Source organism: Mixophyes fleayi, chromosome 3 (genome assembly GCF_038048845.1).
Source record: "Mixophyes fleayi isolate aMixFle1 chromosome 3, aMixFle1.hap1, whole genome shotgun sequence".
In the NCBI taxonomy this organism is placed as follows: domain Eukaryota; kingdom Metazoa; phylum Chordata; class Amphibia; order Anura; family Limnodynastidae; genus Mixophyes; species Mixophyes fleayi.
The window spans coordinates 282798058-282814534 of NC_134404.1; the positions used below are offsets into that span (position 1 = coordinate 282798058).

The 16477-nt window shown below is 38.9% G+C and overlaps 1 protein-coding gene across 1 annotated transcript in view; it reads right to left on the reverse strand.

The window, feature by feature from the left end:
• LOC142144603 (interferon-induced, double-stranded RNA-activated protein kinase-like) overlaps positions 1-16477 on the reverse strand; it is a 62052-nt gene that overhangs the window by 29514 nt on the left and 16061 nt on the right. The window contains exons 4-8 of the mRNA XM_075203681.1: positions 16227-16285; positions 15884-15932; positions 14938-15041; positions 10120-10243; positions 2723-2790 (exon numbers count right to left, since the gene is read on the reverse strand). Coding sequence (XP_075059782.1) covers positions 2723-2790; positions 10120-10243; positions 14938-15041; positions 15884-15932; positions 16227-16285 — 404 coding nt within the window. The remainder of the gene's footprint in view (positions 1-2722; positions 2791-10119; positions 10244-14937; positions 15042-15883; positions 15933-16226; positions 16286-16477) is intronic.

Consider the following 16477-nt stretch of genomic DNA (forward strand, 5'->3'; position numbering starts at 1 on the left):
TCATGAGAATTGTTGTCCGGCTGCAATCTAGCTTCAGGCGGTGAGAGGAACCGAACAGCGCAGCCGGACTACAACTCTCATCTCCCAGGATTCAGAGGAAGCCAGGGCATTTGGGAGGGCCGCCTGAGCGGTGACTTGTGGGCAGTGAAGGTCAGAAGCGGGAGCGCGAAGAGCGGGAGAGAGAGTGCGGGAAACGGAGGCATCACAGCGCAGAGGCAGCTTGGAGGAAGTTGGGAGCATTATTACCTCAGTGTGAGCCTGAGGTAAAAGCGGAGTTTCACCAATCAGACTGCAATGATGGGCATTGCAGTCTGTATGTCTCTGTGTGGGCAAAGTTATTGCTGGTATATTGTTTTTGTAGCGCTGTATATATATATATATATATATATATATATATATATATATATATATATATATATATATATATAGGTATTTTACTAATAGCAATTTGGAATCCCTAGGAAACAATGATGTCAAGAAAAAGAAAAATTGACTCGGAGTGTAGGATATTCAAAGAACAGTGGACTTATCATTACTTTTTCATGCAGTACAAGGAAAGAGCTGTATGTCTGATATGCCAGAATATGGTGTCTGTGTTCAAAGAATATAATTTGCGTCGACACTATGAAACTCAACATAAAGATAAATATGATTGTTTGGTTGGAGAAGTGAGAAAAGATAAAATATTAAAACTGAAAAATACACTGACAACTCAGCAAAATACTTTTGTGAAGCAGAAGCAGCTAAATATTTCATCACTGCGAGCAAGTTTTCAAGTTGCCAAGCTAATAGCACGCACTGGCAGACCATTCGTGGAGGGAGAATTTGTTAAAGAATGTCTTCTTTCTGTTGCCAAAGAGATGTGTCCAGAGAAGGCCGATTTATTTAGTACAGTGAGTCTTTCAGGACCTACAATTACACGGAGGATTGAAGAAATGGGAGACAATTTGCATCAGCATTTGCAAAACTCCACAAAAAAACTTTCATATTTTTCCTTGGCACTCGACGAAAGCAATGATGTTCGTGATTCTGCACAACTTCTAATTTTTATTCGTGGGACGAATGATTATTTTGAAGTCACAGAAGAGCTTGCTGCACTGCAAAGCATCAAAGGAACAACTACAGGATATCTATGAAAAGGTTTGCCAAACTATGAATGGTTTGGGGCTGGACTGGGCTAAACTAGCCAGCGTGACAACTGATGGTGCTCCTAGCATGGTGGGGTCTAAGAAAGGAGTAATTGCTCGCATTAACCAAGAGATGGACAAACATAACCATTCTCATCCAATAGCCATACACTGCCTCATCCACCAACAAGCGCTGTGTAGTAAATCACTGAAGTGGGACTTTGTTATGAAAATTGTGGTATCTTGTGTTAACTTCATTAGAGCTCATGCACTAAACCACAGACAATTTCAGGAATTTCTGTCTGAGCTAAATGTTGACTATGAAGATGTTCTGTATCACACAGAAGTCCGTTGGCTGAGTCGAGGGAGAGTTTTGAAACGTTTCTATGACTTACTTCCACAGATTACAACTTTTCTGCTTTCAAAAAACAAAGAAGTACCAGAGCTCAATGATGCAGAATGGAAATGGCACCTTGCCTTTCTGACAGATGTAACAGAGCTACTCAACAATTTCAATATGCAACTTCAAGGAAAGGGGAAGCTCATCTGTGATATGCAATCACATGTCAAAGCATTTGAAGTAAAATTAGGCCTCCTCATCAAACAAGTGAAGGAGGAAAACTTCTGCCATCTCCCCACAACTCAAAATCTGTTCGCGGAAAAACCATTGATTGCATTCCCAAACAAAACATGTGTGGATTCACTGGAAAAATTGCAAAAGGAGTTCCAATTTAGATTTAAAGAGCTTCATCTCCATGAACAGGACATACAGCTTTTCCGTAACCCATTTTCTATTGACATTGAAAATGTGGATACAATTTACCAAATGGAACTGGCTGAACTGCAGAATTGTGACTCTCTGAAAGACGCATTCAAGTCAAGCAGCCTTCACAATTTCTATGCATCTCTCCCCTCTGAGACATATCCTCATCTCAGGAACCATGCACTCAAAATGGCAACCATCTTTGGCAGCACTTATGTCTGTGAACAGACTTTTTCTAGAATGAAACATTTGAAATCTCCAACCAGATCAAGACTAACGGATGTACACTTGCATCACTTGTTACGACTAGCAGTGACAAATATGGAACCAGACATTGACCATCTCATTAGCCAAAAGCAGGCCCATAGTTCTCATTGAAATACTGGTAAATTTGTTGATTTAACTTTACTTCATTTTAAATATTGTATTTGTTCCCGTTTTGTTTCTTCACTTCAAAATAAGATATATGCAGTGTGCATAGGAATTTGTTCATAGTTTTTGTTTTTACTATAGTCCGGCCCTCCAACGGTCTGAGGGACAGTGAACTGGCCCCCTGTTTAAAAAGTTTGAGGACCCCTGATCTAGGACATGTCCTACCCCAATTATAAATCTACCATTATATTTTCAATTTACATCCCCCTCCAATGCAACATGGATTTGAAAAGGAGCAAAGTTACTCATTTTGTTTTGCTTTACTTTTATTAATGAATCAGGCCCAATGTCTGAAGTTTTATAAATAAATAACATTTAATGATAATATTTCCTATCCATTAAACAAAATTTTCCATTATTTTTAAAGAACCATGAATTAATAACTGAAAAAATAAATTACCTTCCAGAGTCAGAAGTATTTTCTCCTTCTTCCATGCCAGTATCATCTGGATCTGGGATGTGCTGTAGCTGTGTAAATCAAAAAGTTATATGTTAAAAATATTATGCTTGAGATTTTGCTTTGTGTATTATTGTGAAACTTAGTGTTTCATGCAGCTGTAAATTTACATCAAATGCTGTGGTATGTAAATATGCCTCATCTAACTTTATGGAGATTGCCATTCTGTGGATTATTTAAGAAAACATTATAACCATTAATTTAATGAATAATTAACTCAATTGTGTATTTATTTATGCATTATATAACCCATACTATTCCATTAAGCAGCTGAGAATGTAATTGCCTGTATATACTCAGAATACCATTGTAGGAGAGTAGGAATTTTACCAGCTTATATTTCTACTTTGGTTTCTGCATGCTGGGTCCTTATCATAGTTTTGTATGTAATACGTGCTTTTACATTTACAATGATGTGCCAACATTGTGAAATTAAACAAACATTGAATAAAAACAAATACAAATTAACTATATACAGTCATGGCCAAAAGTTTTGAGAATGACACAAGTATTGGTTTTCACAAAGTTTGCTGCTTCAGTGTTTTTAGACCTTTTTGTCAGGTGTTGCTATGGTATACTGAAGTAAAATTACAAGCATTTCATAAGTGTCAAAGGCTTTTATTGACAATTACATTAAGTTTATGCAGAGTCAATATTTGCAGTGTTGACCCTTCTTTTTGAAGCCCTCTGCAATTCGCCCTGGCATGCTGTCAAATCAACTTCTGGGCAACGTACTGACTGATGGCCGCCTGTTCTTGCCTAATCAATGCTTGGTGTTTGTCAGAATTTGTGGGTTTTTGTTTGTTCACCCACTTCTGAGGATTGACCACAAGTTCTCAATGGGATTAAGGTCTAGGCAGAGCCGTAACTTAGAATTCTAGCGCCTGGGGCGAGAAAGACAAATGCCGCCGCCCCCCCAGCAATCAATTTTAACCAAATGAACCTAAAATATTCCTATATTGCGCCCCCCTTCAGCGTTGCGCCCTTGCCGGTCGCCCCTGTCGCACAACCCAAGTTACGGCCCTGGGTCTAGGGAGTTTCCTGACCATGGACCCATAATTTCGATGTTTTGATCCCCGAGCCACTTGGTTATCACTTTTGCCTTATGACAAGGTGCTCCATCATGCTGGAAAAGGCATTGTTCATTACCAAACTGTTCTTGGATGGTTGGGAAAAGTTGCTCTTGCAGGATGTTTTGGTACCATTCTTTATTCATGGCTGTGTTCTAAGGCAAAATCGTGAGTGAGCCCACTCCCACCAGTGCAGAGCTTGCTCAGGAATGGTGGTAGGCAGGTGTGAGTGCATCTGCATGCACAGTGAGGCGAAGACTTTTGTAGGATGGCCTGGTGTCAAGAATGCCAGCAAAGAAGCCGCTTCTCTCCAGGAAAAAACATCAGGGACAGACTGATATTCTGCAAAAGGTACAGGGATTGGACTGCTGAGGACTGGGGTAAAGTCCTTTGACACTTATGAAATGCTTGTAATTTTTTATTTGTATACCATAGCAACATCTGACAAAACGGTCTAAGAACAGTGAAGTAGCAAACTTTGAGTAAACCAATATTTGTGTCATTCTCAAAACTTTTGGCCATGACTGTAAGTACTGTATGTGATCTGTTTAAAATCAGAAAGAAAAAAAGTAAATCATTACTATGTATATTTATAAACAACAACAAAAGAAAAATAAAATGTGGCACTGTGTTTCTAACAAAGTCAAAAGTGAAAAGTAATCAGTCTCATAGAAAATCTTCAAAAGCACGTCCTATTCAAATAAGATGGCAGCCAACTTTTGTGAACCCCACTGCGAATCTGAGAAAGGACTGTAGAAATAATAAAAAAAAACAGGAGCGCCTTCTAGTTCAGTAACATTATTAGAAAATATATACTTTTTACATATATAAAGTGCTATGTGCAAAATTGCCTTGTACCATACTTGTTTTAAATATTTATGCAATTATGAATTGCACATTATGATGGAATGTGTATATATTGAATGGTAGGGTCCAGAATGAGAAGTGCTGGACCTGTACAGCAAATCTCAGGACGGACTGGTGTCCCTCCCAGATTGAAAAGTACAGGTAGGTGTCCTTGATGTCCATGGATATCATAAACTCTCCCCGCTCCATGTTGCCGATTACAGTACTCAGCAATTCCATCTTGAACTTGAACCCGTAGGTCGACATTCAGTGACTTAATTTGAGGCTCTGCACCAAGAAAAGATTGGAGTAATACCCCAACCACCTATGGCTTTCCCGTAGTAGGACAAATACTCCAAAGGAGAGGGAGCGTCTGAATGGCTTCCCATACAGTGCAATGCTTGCCTTTGTCTCTCGGGTAGGCCAGTGATGAAGAACTATCTTGGGGAAGACCTCCTAAGATCTATCATGTACTCCCACAATGTTCCATCTCACATTATCGTATGTGGTTTAATCTATCTAACTGTCCCAGAAGCAACGGAGATCGGCTCCAACCAGGTGGGTTCCCCGCCCATCATGTTAAATGAGAGATGGAGGTCTGAGCTCTGGAGGCTAGCTTCTCGCCTTGCCTGGGGATGGGCGGGGGGGGGGGGGGGGGCGTAAGGAACATAAATTAGGACCTGAGGCCTAGGAGTATTTGCAGGAAGCAGAAAACAAAACATCCTTCCGTGCAGGGCAAAGACTCCGCCTGCCAGGCCCACATGCAGGGACCGCTGAAGCGAAGATCCAGCAGTGGTGGATTTGGACAAGTGAGATATGGGAGCAGCTACATTAGGAGGAGATTCCTATTTTGCCATGCCTGTGTTTGGGAGTGTATAGAGGTGGAGTGACACCTGAAACTTGCGATCAGGCCTAACCCATGCCTTACACAAAAGGTCCTCCAACTAAGGGGAAAGGGAAACAGTTTGCTTATTTTTCCTCTTGAACAGGGAATTATCAGGAATCACTGATTCTTCACTGTCCTGAATATTTAGAATCTGCCAAACGACACGCTACTGGGGTCCTTTTCAGTGTACAAACAAGCCTCCAGGTCAGAGTCCTAAGCCTCTCAATCCCCCTAGGGGAAAAGTTACGAGCCAGACCCTTGCCAGAACTGGAAAACCTCCAAAAGCTGGTGCTTCTGGATGTGGAAGCAGAATCCAGCATCCTTTCCAAATAGGAGGCGCACCAGAAACTGCACCAGTCCAAGTCCTAGCATGTCAGGTGCAGTAGTGAGGAAACCTAAAAGTCCCTGTCCCTGAGAACCAGTGGCAGCAGAAATAGTCTCCTTGGCTCCAGAAGGACGGGAGGAGGATGGAGGATCATAAAAAATAGTCCTGCTAAGAAATATTGCTCTATAGTTCCCTATCGAACTACAAAATCAATGAGTCTAAAATTTTAGACCTTAATACTCCTCAGCATATCACCCAACCACTTAAATCCACCTATAATTTTCGATGGCAGCACAACAAGATCAAATATCTGGGAATACACCTAACCAAGAATTACTCTTCTCTATACGCTGCTAATTTCCCTAGATAAATTAATACAATTCGAGGTGACCTAACTCAATGAAATTTCATATTTCCTGGATTGGTAGGATGGCTTCAATTAAAATGAATGTTCTACCCAGGTTACTCTATCTGTGGCAAACACTCCCAATTCAGGTTCCCTTACATGTTGTTCACCATCTTCAGCAAATGATATCTAAATTTGTATGGGCAGGGCGTAAGCCTAGAGTGCGTATGCGAATACTTACTAAGCATCAATCCTCTGGAGGACTGGGCCTCCTAAATATAATAAAGTATTATAGAGCTACACATATGTCACAATGTATCTTATGGCACTCACCCCCACAGTATAGAGTGTGGACGCAGCTTGAGGCAGACATATTGCAATTATATTCTCCATATTCTTTACTATGGATACCATCCCAGCATAGGACTAGACGTTTAGCCCAGCTTCCAACTGCTCGTTTTTCTTTCTCATTGTGGGATAAAGTGACTAGATTTTACAAATTGCGATCTAATTACCCTCTCCTTGTCCCACTCTGGAACAATAAAAACTTTGAGCCAGGGTTAGATCATAAAATGTTTCATTACTGGTCTGCACATAATTTGCTCTTCATTTTGGGATCTGGTCCCGGCTGGGGTCTTTTCTACTTTCTCAGACTTACAGAGAAGATTTCATTTGCCCCAAAAAATCTTTTATCAATATCTTCAACTTAGGCACCTCTATCATTCCTTAAACGCGCCCCCCCCCCCTCCCCCCCTCGGTTCGATGTTCTAATTTAGAATCTTTATGTCGCTGTTCCCCGACTACTAGAGGCTTAATTTCCAATTTGTATCAACTGATTAACAACTTTGGCCAGCCTGAAAAAGACCCTCATGAGCTTGCCTGGGAGAGGGACACCGGGGAGACCCTGACTCCTAAAGAATGGTCAAAGGTGAGAGCTAATATAGCCAAGTCATCTATATCAGTTAGGATAAAGGAAAACTCTTGCAAAATTTTCTACATATGGTATTTGGTCCCCTCTCGTCTCCACACTACCTTCCCGGCGTCTAGTGACCGCTGTTGGAGAGGGTGTGGTCTGCGAGGTACCCTGTTGCACGTTTGGTTGGCGCTGCCCTAAATTACGACCTTATTGGCAACAAATTCATAATCTCATTAAGGATATTACACTGGTTTAAATGTCCGAGTCCCCCCTATACTCACTTCTTCCTAGACGGCTTCCGGGCACTAGTCGCTCCACGCAAAAACTTATCATATATTAAATGCCTCTAAATGTTTAATTGCTGCTCTATGGAAAAACACCTCTCCCCCCTCGCTCTCAGCCACTATCGGTCTGGTCAATCTATAGGATGGAAAGCATCACAGCTCTTCTCAAAGACAAACCAGTAAATTTCAAAAACACATGGTCTTCCTGGACGAGTTACTATGATGCTGAGCCTCCCTTGACAACCGTTTGACAAGTCTCTGGTGTTTTCATATGAACCCCCGTCAGGTTTAAGAAAGATCACTACACTTATAAGTCTTAGAAAAATCCTAATTTGATTTGATCTACATATTACCATACAGGTTAAAGCTTCTCTTCCCTATAATCCGATGCATAAAACGATTAGTAGAATATTTCCCTGTTCCCCTTCCCATCCCTAAAATCTTTCCTTTCCCAGTGTCCGTCTCCCCCCTCCCTCTGAAAAATAAAAACAAACAACATTTTTCTTTTTCATGAATAACATACCGGATTCTTGGTAATTTAGCCAAGTCTTTCTTACTATTGTGTGCAAACATTTTGGAATTTTATATGTATACAGTATGTTTATACTTTCTCTTGGTATGTTTCAATTTTATTGTTTTGTTTTGAAAAAACCCTAATAAAAATTACTTTTTAAAAAAAAAAAAAAAAAAAAAAAAAGTCCTGCAACGGTAGACACTATGAAAAACTGAAGTATAGAGTGGCCAACAGGAGTATATTGGGGGAGGAGCTTAAGCTTTTGCTGATAAATATAAAGTTACCAAGTTCCTGTCACTGCACTCTATACCCCAATGTCTCCAGTGTCCCTCATAGGATGAATGAGAAAATGAATTAAGGTTGATCGCTGGTATAATTTCCTGAATAAATATTTAATTATATTATGAAGAAAACCCCCAAAGAGGTTAAATAGTTTTTTATAGTGACTATTTATGAAGTCTGAATAGCTATTGCTACTACCTTAATAATGTTGCTATGTATTTGTTTTAAATCAATAACATTTTAGATATTTCAACCTCATTTACGGCACTTAAAATGGAAAAGGGTTGGTGCTAAATCTCTTTGGTGCATGGTTATGTATCTCATCTAAGGTTACCCTTCTGAAGAAATTTCCATGAAAGTTAGAGAAACGTGTTAAGGAAAGACACAGACATTGCATTTTAGTGTCCAATAAGCTAGTATACATAAAGACACATGTCTATATTTAGGAGATAAATCCATAATGATGTATCAGACCATTATTTCAATACTTAACAGATGGGAATGGCACTTGAACATTTTCTCCGCAGCAAATCAGATGGACGGCTACAGTGGGAGTGATTTAAACAAAGACCCCCAGTTTTATCAGCGATTTGAGGAAGTTGTGGCAAGAATCACCTAAGTGGATGAGGTGGTGGTGAAGTTTAAAAGGAATTTCTATATTTGTCTACTTAATGATGCTGTGATATAAATCCTTAATGATATGTTTTACAATATAGTATCATATCTACTGTCGATAAATGAGCAGGATTAAACATCATTTTATGGTATAGTATTCTACAGAGTCCCACATAGAATGTAGGAGAATTTAACATTGCTTTAACCAGCGGCATTGCGCACATTAATACATACTGCTCTTTTTGCCATTTAACATGAACCTTTAATCAACTTGAAAATCTATAGACACCAGTGGAGCTAACTCTGAGTTAATTTATTATTATCGCATTAATAAGATTTTTTGTAATAGAATATTTTGATTTTTCTGTATATTGTTTTGTATATATGATATGCTCTATATTGTTTTTATTCAATAAATTGTTAATTTAAGTACTTGGTGCTTTGCGCTCTTCTTTCTGTGGCCAGTTGTATATATGATATTCATATGTGAATAACAAGATCTATGTATTATGTGATACATATTTATATTGCTTTAAGAATTTGTATGAATTAATGCGAGATCTTTTTTATATTTTAGCCAAAAGTAAATTTTTAATTTGATAAATTAATGCGTATGTTGATTCATATAAAATTTATCAGCACTAGTCAAGGATTTGTTTTTTTGTGTTATTTGCTTGGGTTTAGTAATCCCCAGTTTACAATAACTGCATTATGATATATTGAACAGCACTATAATAGGGAACAATTATTTCTGTATTTTAAACATACTGATTATATTGTCACAAACTGCTTAGGGAGTATATCATCATTACAAAGTAGTATGTCGTTGTAGTTATTTAGTATAATAAAACTCTATAGACATACAGTCAAAATAATATCCCACACAACAGGGACACCCAACCATGCTCCAAATTGCATGAAATACCCCTCTCCACCTTAGCCATATGGTTGTAATCCAGGCCATGCTTCTTTTTGGACCCATAATAGTTGTGGCTGTTCCACCAAAAAGGTAACACTTAGGGGTAAATTTATCAAGCTGCGGTTTGAATAGAAGTTCAATAGAATTGAATAGATGTTGCTTATAGCAACCAAAAAGATTCTAGCTATCATTTTGTAGAATGTCCTAAATAAATGATAACTGAAAATGATTGGTTGCTATAGGCAACATCTCCACTATCAAACCCACCAGAAACTCGCAGCTTGATAAGATTACCCCTTAGAGTGTATGTTATAGGTGAAAGGTAAAAGTAACGTACCTCAGGGTTTTCTCTCTTAAGCACTTGTAATGCCAAAAGTGCAGCATTGTGTTGTGCTTCTTTCTTATTTTTTCCTTTAGCTTCAGGAAACTTCCTATCTTCAATCAAGGCACTGCAAAAAAATCTATAAAATAAGAACATGTTAATTTAAAGTTTATTGAATTATCAGAATTAAGTACATTTTATTCATTTCGACAACACATACGGTCACCTGCTGACCATACCAACAGGCATCAGTTTGATCCAGTTGCTTACATGGCAAACAAAGGCGAACCTGTGGCACATTATGCTTCCCTCCATAATACATCATCTTACTGTCACTCACTGCCATTCCAGAACATCCAATGCTGAAGAGGGAGTAGGTGGTATTTGACCTGTAAGTGGTTCGCATCCCCCCGTTAGTCTAATGCTTCTCACGCAACAAGTTCTAGAAGGTAGCGAGGTCAGACGGTATTTGTGTCATCCATAACATACCCCCCTCCTGCCTCATGGGAAAGGGATGACATGTTATCGACAGAGACAGGCAGTAAATGGACCAGGGATGGCTCTGAATCGATGTCACATAATGTGTTTGAAAGAATGACATATACTTGGAAATGGACATGTGTCTTTATGTATACTAGCTTCTTGCCACTTTATTGGAAGATACAGCAGGATAGATATCATGATCTGAAACCTTTTTCCTGCTGCAAAAAGTATTGTACACCTCCCTATGAAGTGAAATTGAATATAATAAAATTATAATGTTTCCGGTTCATCTTATTCAATACCAGTCGTAGTCTCCTAACAAATTTGCATTTCAGAAGGTATTAATTCTCTTAGAAATCATCTTCATATAATTCCAGATTTGGTCCATGTTCACAAGCTGACATTACTGGGAATTCGAAAACGACGACAACAGTTTCCTTGACATGAAAAGTGTGAAGCCGCCATTCACGACAGACTGGTAAGGCGGAATGTTCGAAAAACAGACCTGCAACAATCCAGACGAGTTAACATGCCAGCAGCAAATGACATCATTTTCTGCTTCCAGCATGTTTTTCAAACATTCCGCCTTACCAGTCTGTCGTGAATGACAGCTTCACACTTTTCATGTCGGGGAAACTGTTGTCGTCATTTTGGTAGTCGTCCTAAGGTGCCCAACCCACACACACACACACACACACACACACACACACACACACACACACACACACTACTGTGCAAAAGTTTTAGATGGGTGTGTAAAAAATGCTGCAAATTAAGGTGCTTTCAAAAATAGAAGTATTAACAGTTTATTATTATCAATTAACAAAATGCAAAGTGAATGAACAGAGTAGAGATATAAATCAAATCAATATTGGGTGACTCAATAGCGGTACAATAATGAGTTTTTGCTGGCAATAATGAGGCAAGGTGGAGTAAGTTTGGGCTGCATTTAAGCAAATGGAGTTGAGGATTTGGTCAGGATTAATGGTGCCCTCAATGCTGAGAAATACAGGCAGGTACTTATCCATCATGCAGTACCTTTAGGGAGGTGTTTGATTGGCTACAAATTTATTTTGCAAGCAGGACAACGACCCCAAACATACAGCCTATGTCATTAAGATCTATCTTCATCGTAAAGAAGAGGAGTCGTGGAAGTGATGATATGGCCCCCACAGAGCCCTGATCTCAACATCATCGAGTCTGTCTGAGATTACAGAAAGAAACAGAAGGATTTGAGCAAGCCTACAGCCGCAGAAGATCTGTGGTGCTTGAAATCAATGTTCTTCTTCTGTTAACCACGGCTAACTGCAAAGAAACACGTGCAGTCATCATTGCTTTGCACAAAAAGGGCTTCTTCACAGGCAAGAATATTGCTGTTAGTAAGATTGCACCTAAATCAACCATTTATCGGATCATCAAGAACTTCAAGGAGAGAGGTTCAATAGTTGTGAAGAAGGCTTCAGGGCGCCCAAGAACATCCAGCAAGAGGCATCGGGGCACCACTAGTGCAGAGCTTGCTCAGGAATGGTAGCAGGCAGGTGTGAGTGCATTTGCACGCACAGTGAAGCGAAGACTTTTGGAGGATGGCCTGGTGTCAAGAAGTCCAGCAAAGAAGCCACTTCTCTCCAGGAACAACATCAGGGACAGACTAATATTCTGCAAAAGGTACAGGGATTGGACTGCAGAGGACTGGGGTAAAGTCATTTTCTCTGATGAATCCCATTGCAGATTGTTTGGTGCATCTGGATAATCTCTTGTCTGGAGAAGGAAAGGTGAGCGCTACCATCAGTCCTGTGTCACGCCAACAATAAAGCATCCTGAGATCATTCATGTGTGGGGTTGCTTCTCAGCCAAGGGAGTGGGCTCACTCACAATTTTGCCTAAGAACACAGCCATAAATAAAGAATGGAACCAAAACATCCTCCAAGAGCAACTTCTCCCGACCATCCAAGAACAGTATGGTGACGAACAATTCCTTTTCCAGCATGATGGAGCACCTTGCCATAAGGCAAAAGTGATAGCTAAGTGGCTCAGGGATCAAAACATCAAAATATTGGGTCCATGGTCAGGAAACTCCCCAGACCTTAATCCAATAGAGAACTTTTGGTCAATCCTCAAGAGGAGGCTGGACAAACAAAAACCCACAAATTCTGGCAACTCAAAGCATTGATTAGGCAAGAATGGGCGGCCATCAGTCAGTATGTGGCCCAGAATCTGACAAAAAGGTCTAAAAACACAGAAGCAGCAAACTTTGACACAAGTATTGGTTTGCACAGGCTCAAAAGTTTTGCCTATGATTGTAGTATATATATCTCCTTAAAATCGGAGCTCAAAATAAACATAAAATAGCTGGAGTGTTTATATATCATGCACCTTTTTAGTCCTCTGCAGTAGGTTTCTATGTAAGGTAGGGTGTGCTTCACTTACTAAACAAGCAGACAGTGACTGACAGTCAGGGCCGCCATCAGGGAGGTACGGGGGGTACTGTTGTACCGGGCCCGGGCTCACCAGGGGGCCCGGTACAACAGCGCAGCACAGACTTACCTGGGGCTCCGCTGGTCTCCGCTACACTGTCTTCAGCTTGGCTGTCACCGTGACAGCCAGGCACCAGGATGCGATCGCAGGGGTGGAGGAATCATTTCCCCTGTGATCATGTGATCTGGCTGTCATATTTTATTTATTTAATAAACTATTCTGGGCTACCCCATTTTATGCATTTAACATATATCCTTGATTTGAATGGAAGTAATAGTTGTAAATAAATATTTTTTCTTTTAATATACTTTTTTAAATGATATTATATTTATATTATGCACTGCAGTTATATAGTTATTAACTGGCAAATTAATTGCACAATGGATCTCGCTAATCTAGCCCCTTAAGGGTTACTCCACTCAAAAAGGATTTCACCAAATCAAGATCATTATGCTGGGCACTAAAACTTCTGCCTCAATGTACCAGCTAAAAACTCAAAACATACCGTTGCTATCATTCGACAAATAGGCTGTGCATAACTTACCTTAGTTAGCAACATCTGTAACAATGGAAGCAAAACTTGCAGTGCTTTGTTTATTTCCATGGCTACAGATGTTGCTAAGCAAGATCATTTATTTACAACCTGTCACATGACAGAAAGTGTATTTCTGAGTTTTCAAAAGGAGAGTTCAGGCAGAAGTAGAAGTCATTTGAAATATGTATATGATGTTTATTAAGCAATATAAATGTTTAATCATTTGATATATTTATTATATTATCCTATTTAAACAGATCCACAAAATGCTGGAATTTCAAGTTCAACACCAGCTGTACATAGGTTACTAAAGCCTGCAATAGTATTTTTAAAGTCCACCATGAAATAGATGCTCCACAAATTTTGGAGTTTTGTCTCCCAGAGTTAGCACCACTTAAGCTGACTGCACATAACATTAGTATTGGAAAATAGCTTAAATATCAGCAGCTGTGTGTCCCCCTAAACAGACGCCATGTCCTACAATATCCAACCAAAATTAATTGGATCAGTTTTCGACATGCCTGACAATCCAGGTACAACACTGTAGACTTTTGAGCAAGTAATCTGCAGAACACACCAAAGATATCCACACATGTAACAATTATGTTAATTTTATTCAAAATATCTTTTACACAAAATATCTTTTCATTAAACAATTTGTTCACAAAGAAAACAATAGAAAAGTGATCACTTGGTTATAATCTTCTCCCACAGATAATGATACACATAGTGATACAATTGTTTTCAAGTTAGGCAGGCCCATCTTAACAACATTATGGGCCCCCGGGCAAAGCAGTGCACCGGGGCCCCTAGATATAGATATAGATATAGATATATAGATGTATACTGATATAGATATAGATATATAGAGATAGAGATAGATAGTTGTACTTGCTCAGTAACCCTTGAAGGTTTTTTTTTTGCATGTTTTTTTCTTATGCAGGATTATTTATTCTCATTAAGAGCCGTGCCTATGGGGCCCCATTGCCCGTGGGGCCCCCGGGCAGCTGCCCATCGTGCCCAATGGAAAAGATGGCCCTGAAGTTAGGGCAATCAAAATTTAAAACTTGACAAATCTTGTTTCTGAATAATCTTTTCAGTTCAGATCTTTTGTGCACCACACACATTTTAATAATTGAGAGAGCTGATGAAATATGATGCCATTAAAAGATAAAAATGTGTTGCATATGTGAGCACCTTAACAGTGTGATCTGGTTCCTTCATCCGGAGCGCTTGGACCTATCTAATTTGGTCAAAATTCTAAAACTATTATGGATAAGTGCCAGGACTGGCCCGTTTGTGGCCAGCACTACTCAAACTCACTTGTGTATCTTACTTACTCAGGAATATGATCGGGTCCTTTGCGATTATCCACAAAACTGTAACGCATCCATCCTTTTTTCTGGCAGAATTCATTGAATTTTCCAATATAGTTTTGGTCATACTAGCACAAGACAGAGAGGAATAGTATTATGCTCTTATCAACCATCACAATACCTTTTCTAAAAAAAAAAAAAATGATGTCAATTGAACCTAGAAATAACTTATTTGGTAGACTGGTACAGAAGTAATTAAAATGAATTGTACTATTTTTGACTCAATGTATACAATACAGTTTAAAATAATGCATTTTGTTTTAAGAACACAGCTATGATTTTCAATAAGACACTCTTAAAGCAGCAATCACATGAAAAAAAATCAAGTGTTTCTTAACATAAATCACTGTGGTAGTCTATAAGTAGAATGTTCTCTTAATATTTTCCTAATTACCATTTCCTTTGCTTTTTTTTATTCAGGCTGCCATTAATGATTTATGATTCTGGGCTACAATGGCAATCTGAGTCACATGATGTAGTGAGCAGAGAAGCTTTGGAACGCCCCTCGGAGTTCTGTCTGCACTGTAACATGCTCGTTCTCTCTCCTCTCTCATTACATAATATGCCGAGACCTGTGAGCCTGTGTCTGTGTAACAGATTGTCTGTCAGCCATTCTACCCCTCAGTCTCATTCCTATATACATAACCACGATTTCCTTTTGGGCAAGATATTTCTTGTGCTGTATAATCTGCAGTTTGCATAGGCTTTCTTTAATCTCTATTATTTAAGAAGCATAGTTTTTGTGTTTTAATTTCACCTTCACTCTTTGTTTTTTCTTTCACTTGGGTTTGTTATTTTTAAGAGCCTCCAGGTATTTAAAAGTACAAACTAGTCATTATCTCAGCATCCCAAAAACATTAAAACAAGTTATAAAGGCAAAATTTTAATTATATAATATGAAAATGCATACCTTAATTTCACACGTGGCACCATTAATTGGTGATGGAGTTTGTGCAGGACTGTAGAAAAAAAATAGGATAGAAGTATAGCAAAAACAAATGCTCATTGTAATTAAAAGTGAATTGAATTCTGTCTCAAAAATTATCTTTATATACTAAAAGTGATTAATTGTAATTTTAAATAGCTAAAAGTGGAAGTAAGGCACATATAGCTGATGATATAAAGTTATGAAGTTATGTAGCAATATAACAAAAATACGAATTGTCACTAGAAAATGGAATGACCCAGCTTACATTTTAACCCATTATACTTTAATATATAATTTTTTCATAAACAAAAAGTATCTAAAATACCTTGCATTTGATGACAGAGGATTGGCGGGTGGTGGGGAGGACACTACAGGTGGCTGGGCCTAAACATCAAAAGAGGACATTAGTAGAATGTTTTAACTGAGAAACTGCATACATACACACTTGTAATTTGAAGAAACCATCTCTTGCCCACTGAATTAAAATACTGGAACAGGCAAAAAAAGCCTGAAATGGTGATGTACGGGCTTAAGAATAATGCCACTTACAGCTGGTGGTAGTCCCAAAAATGACTA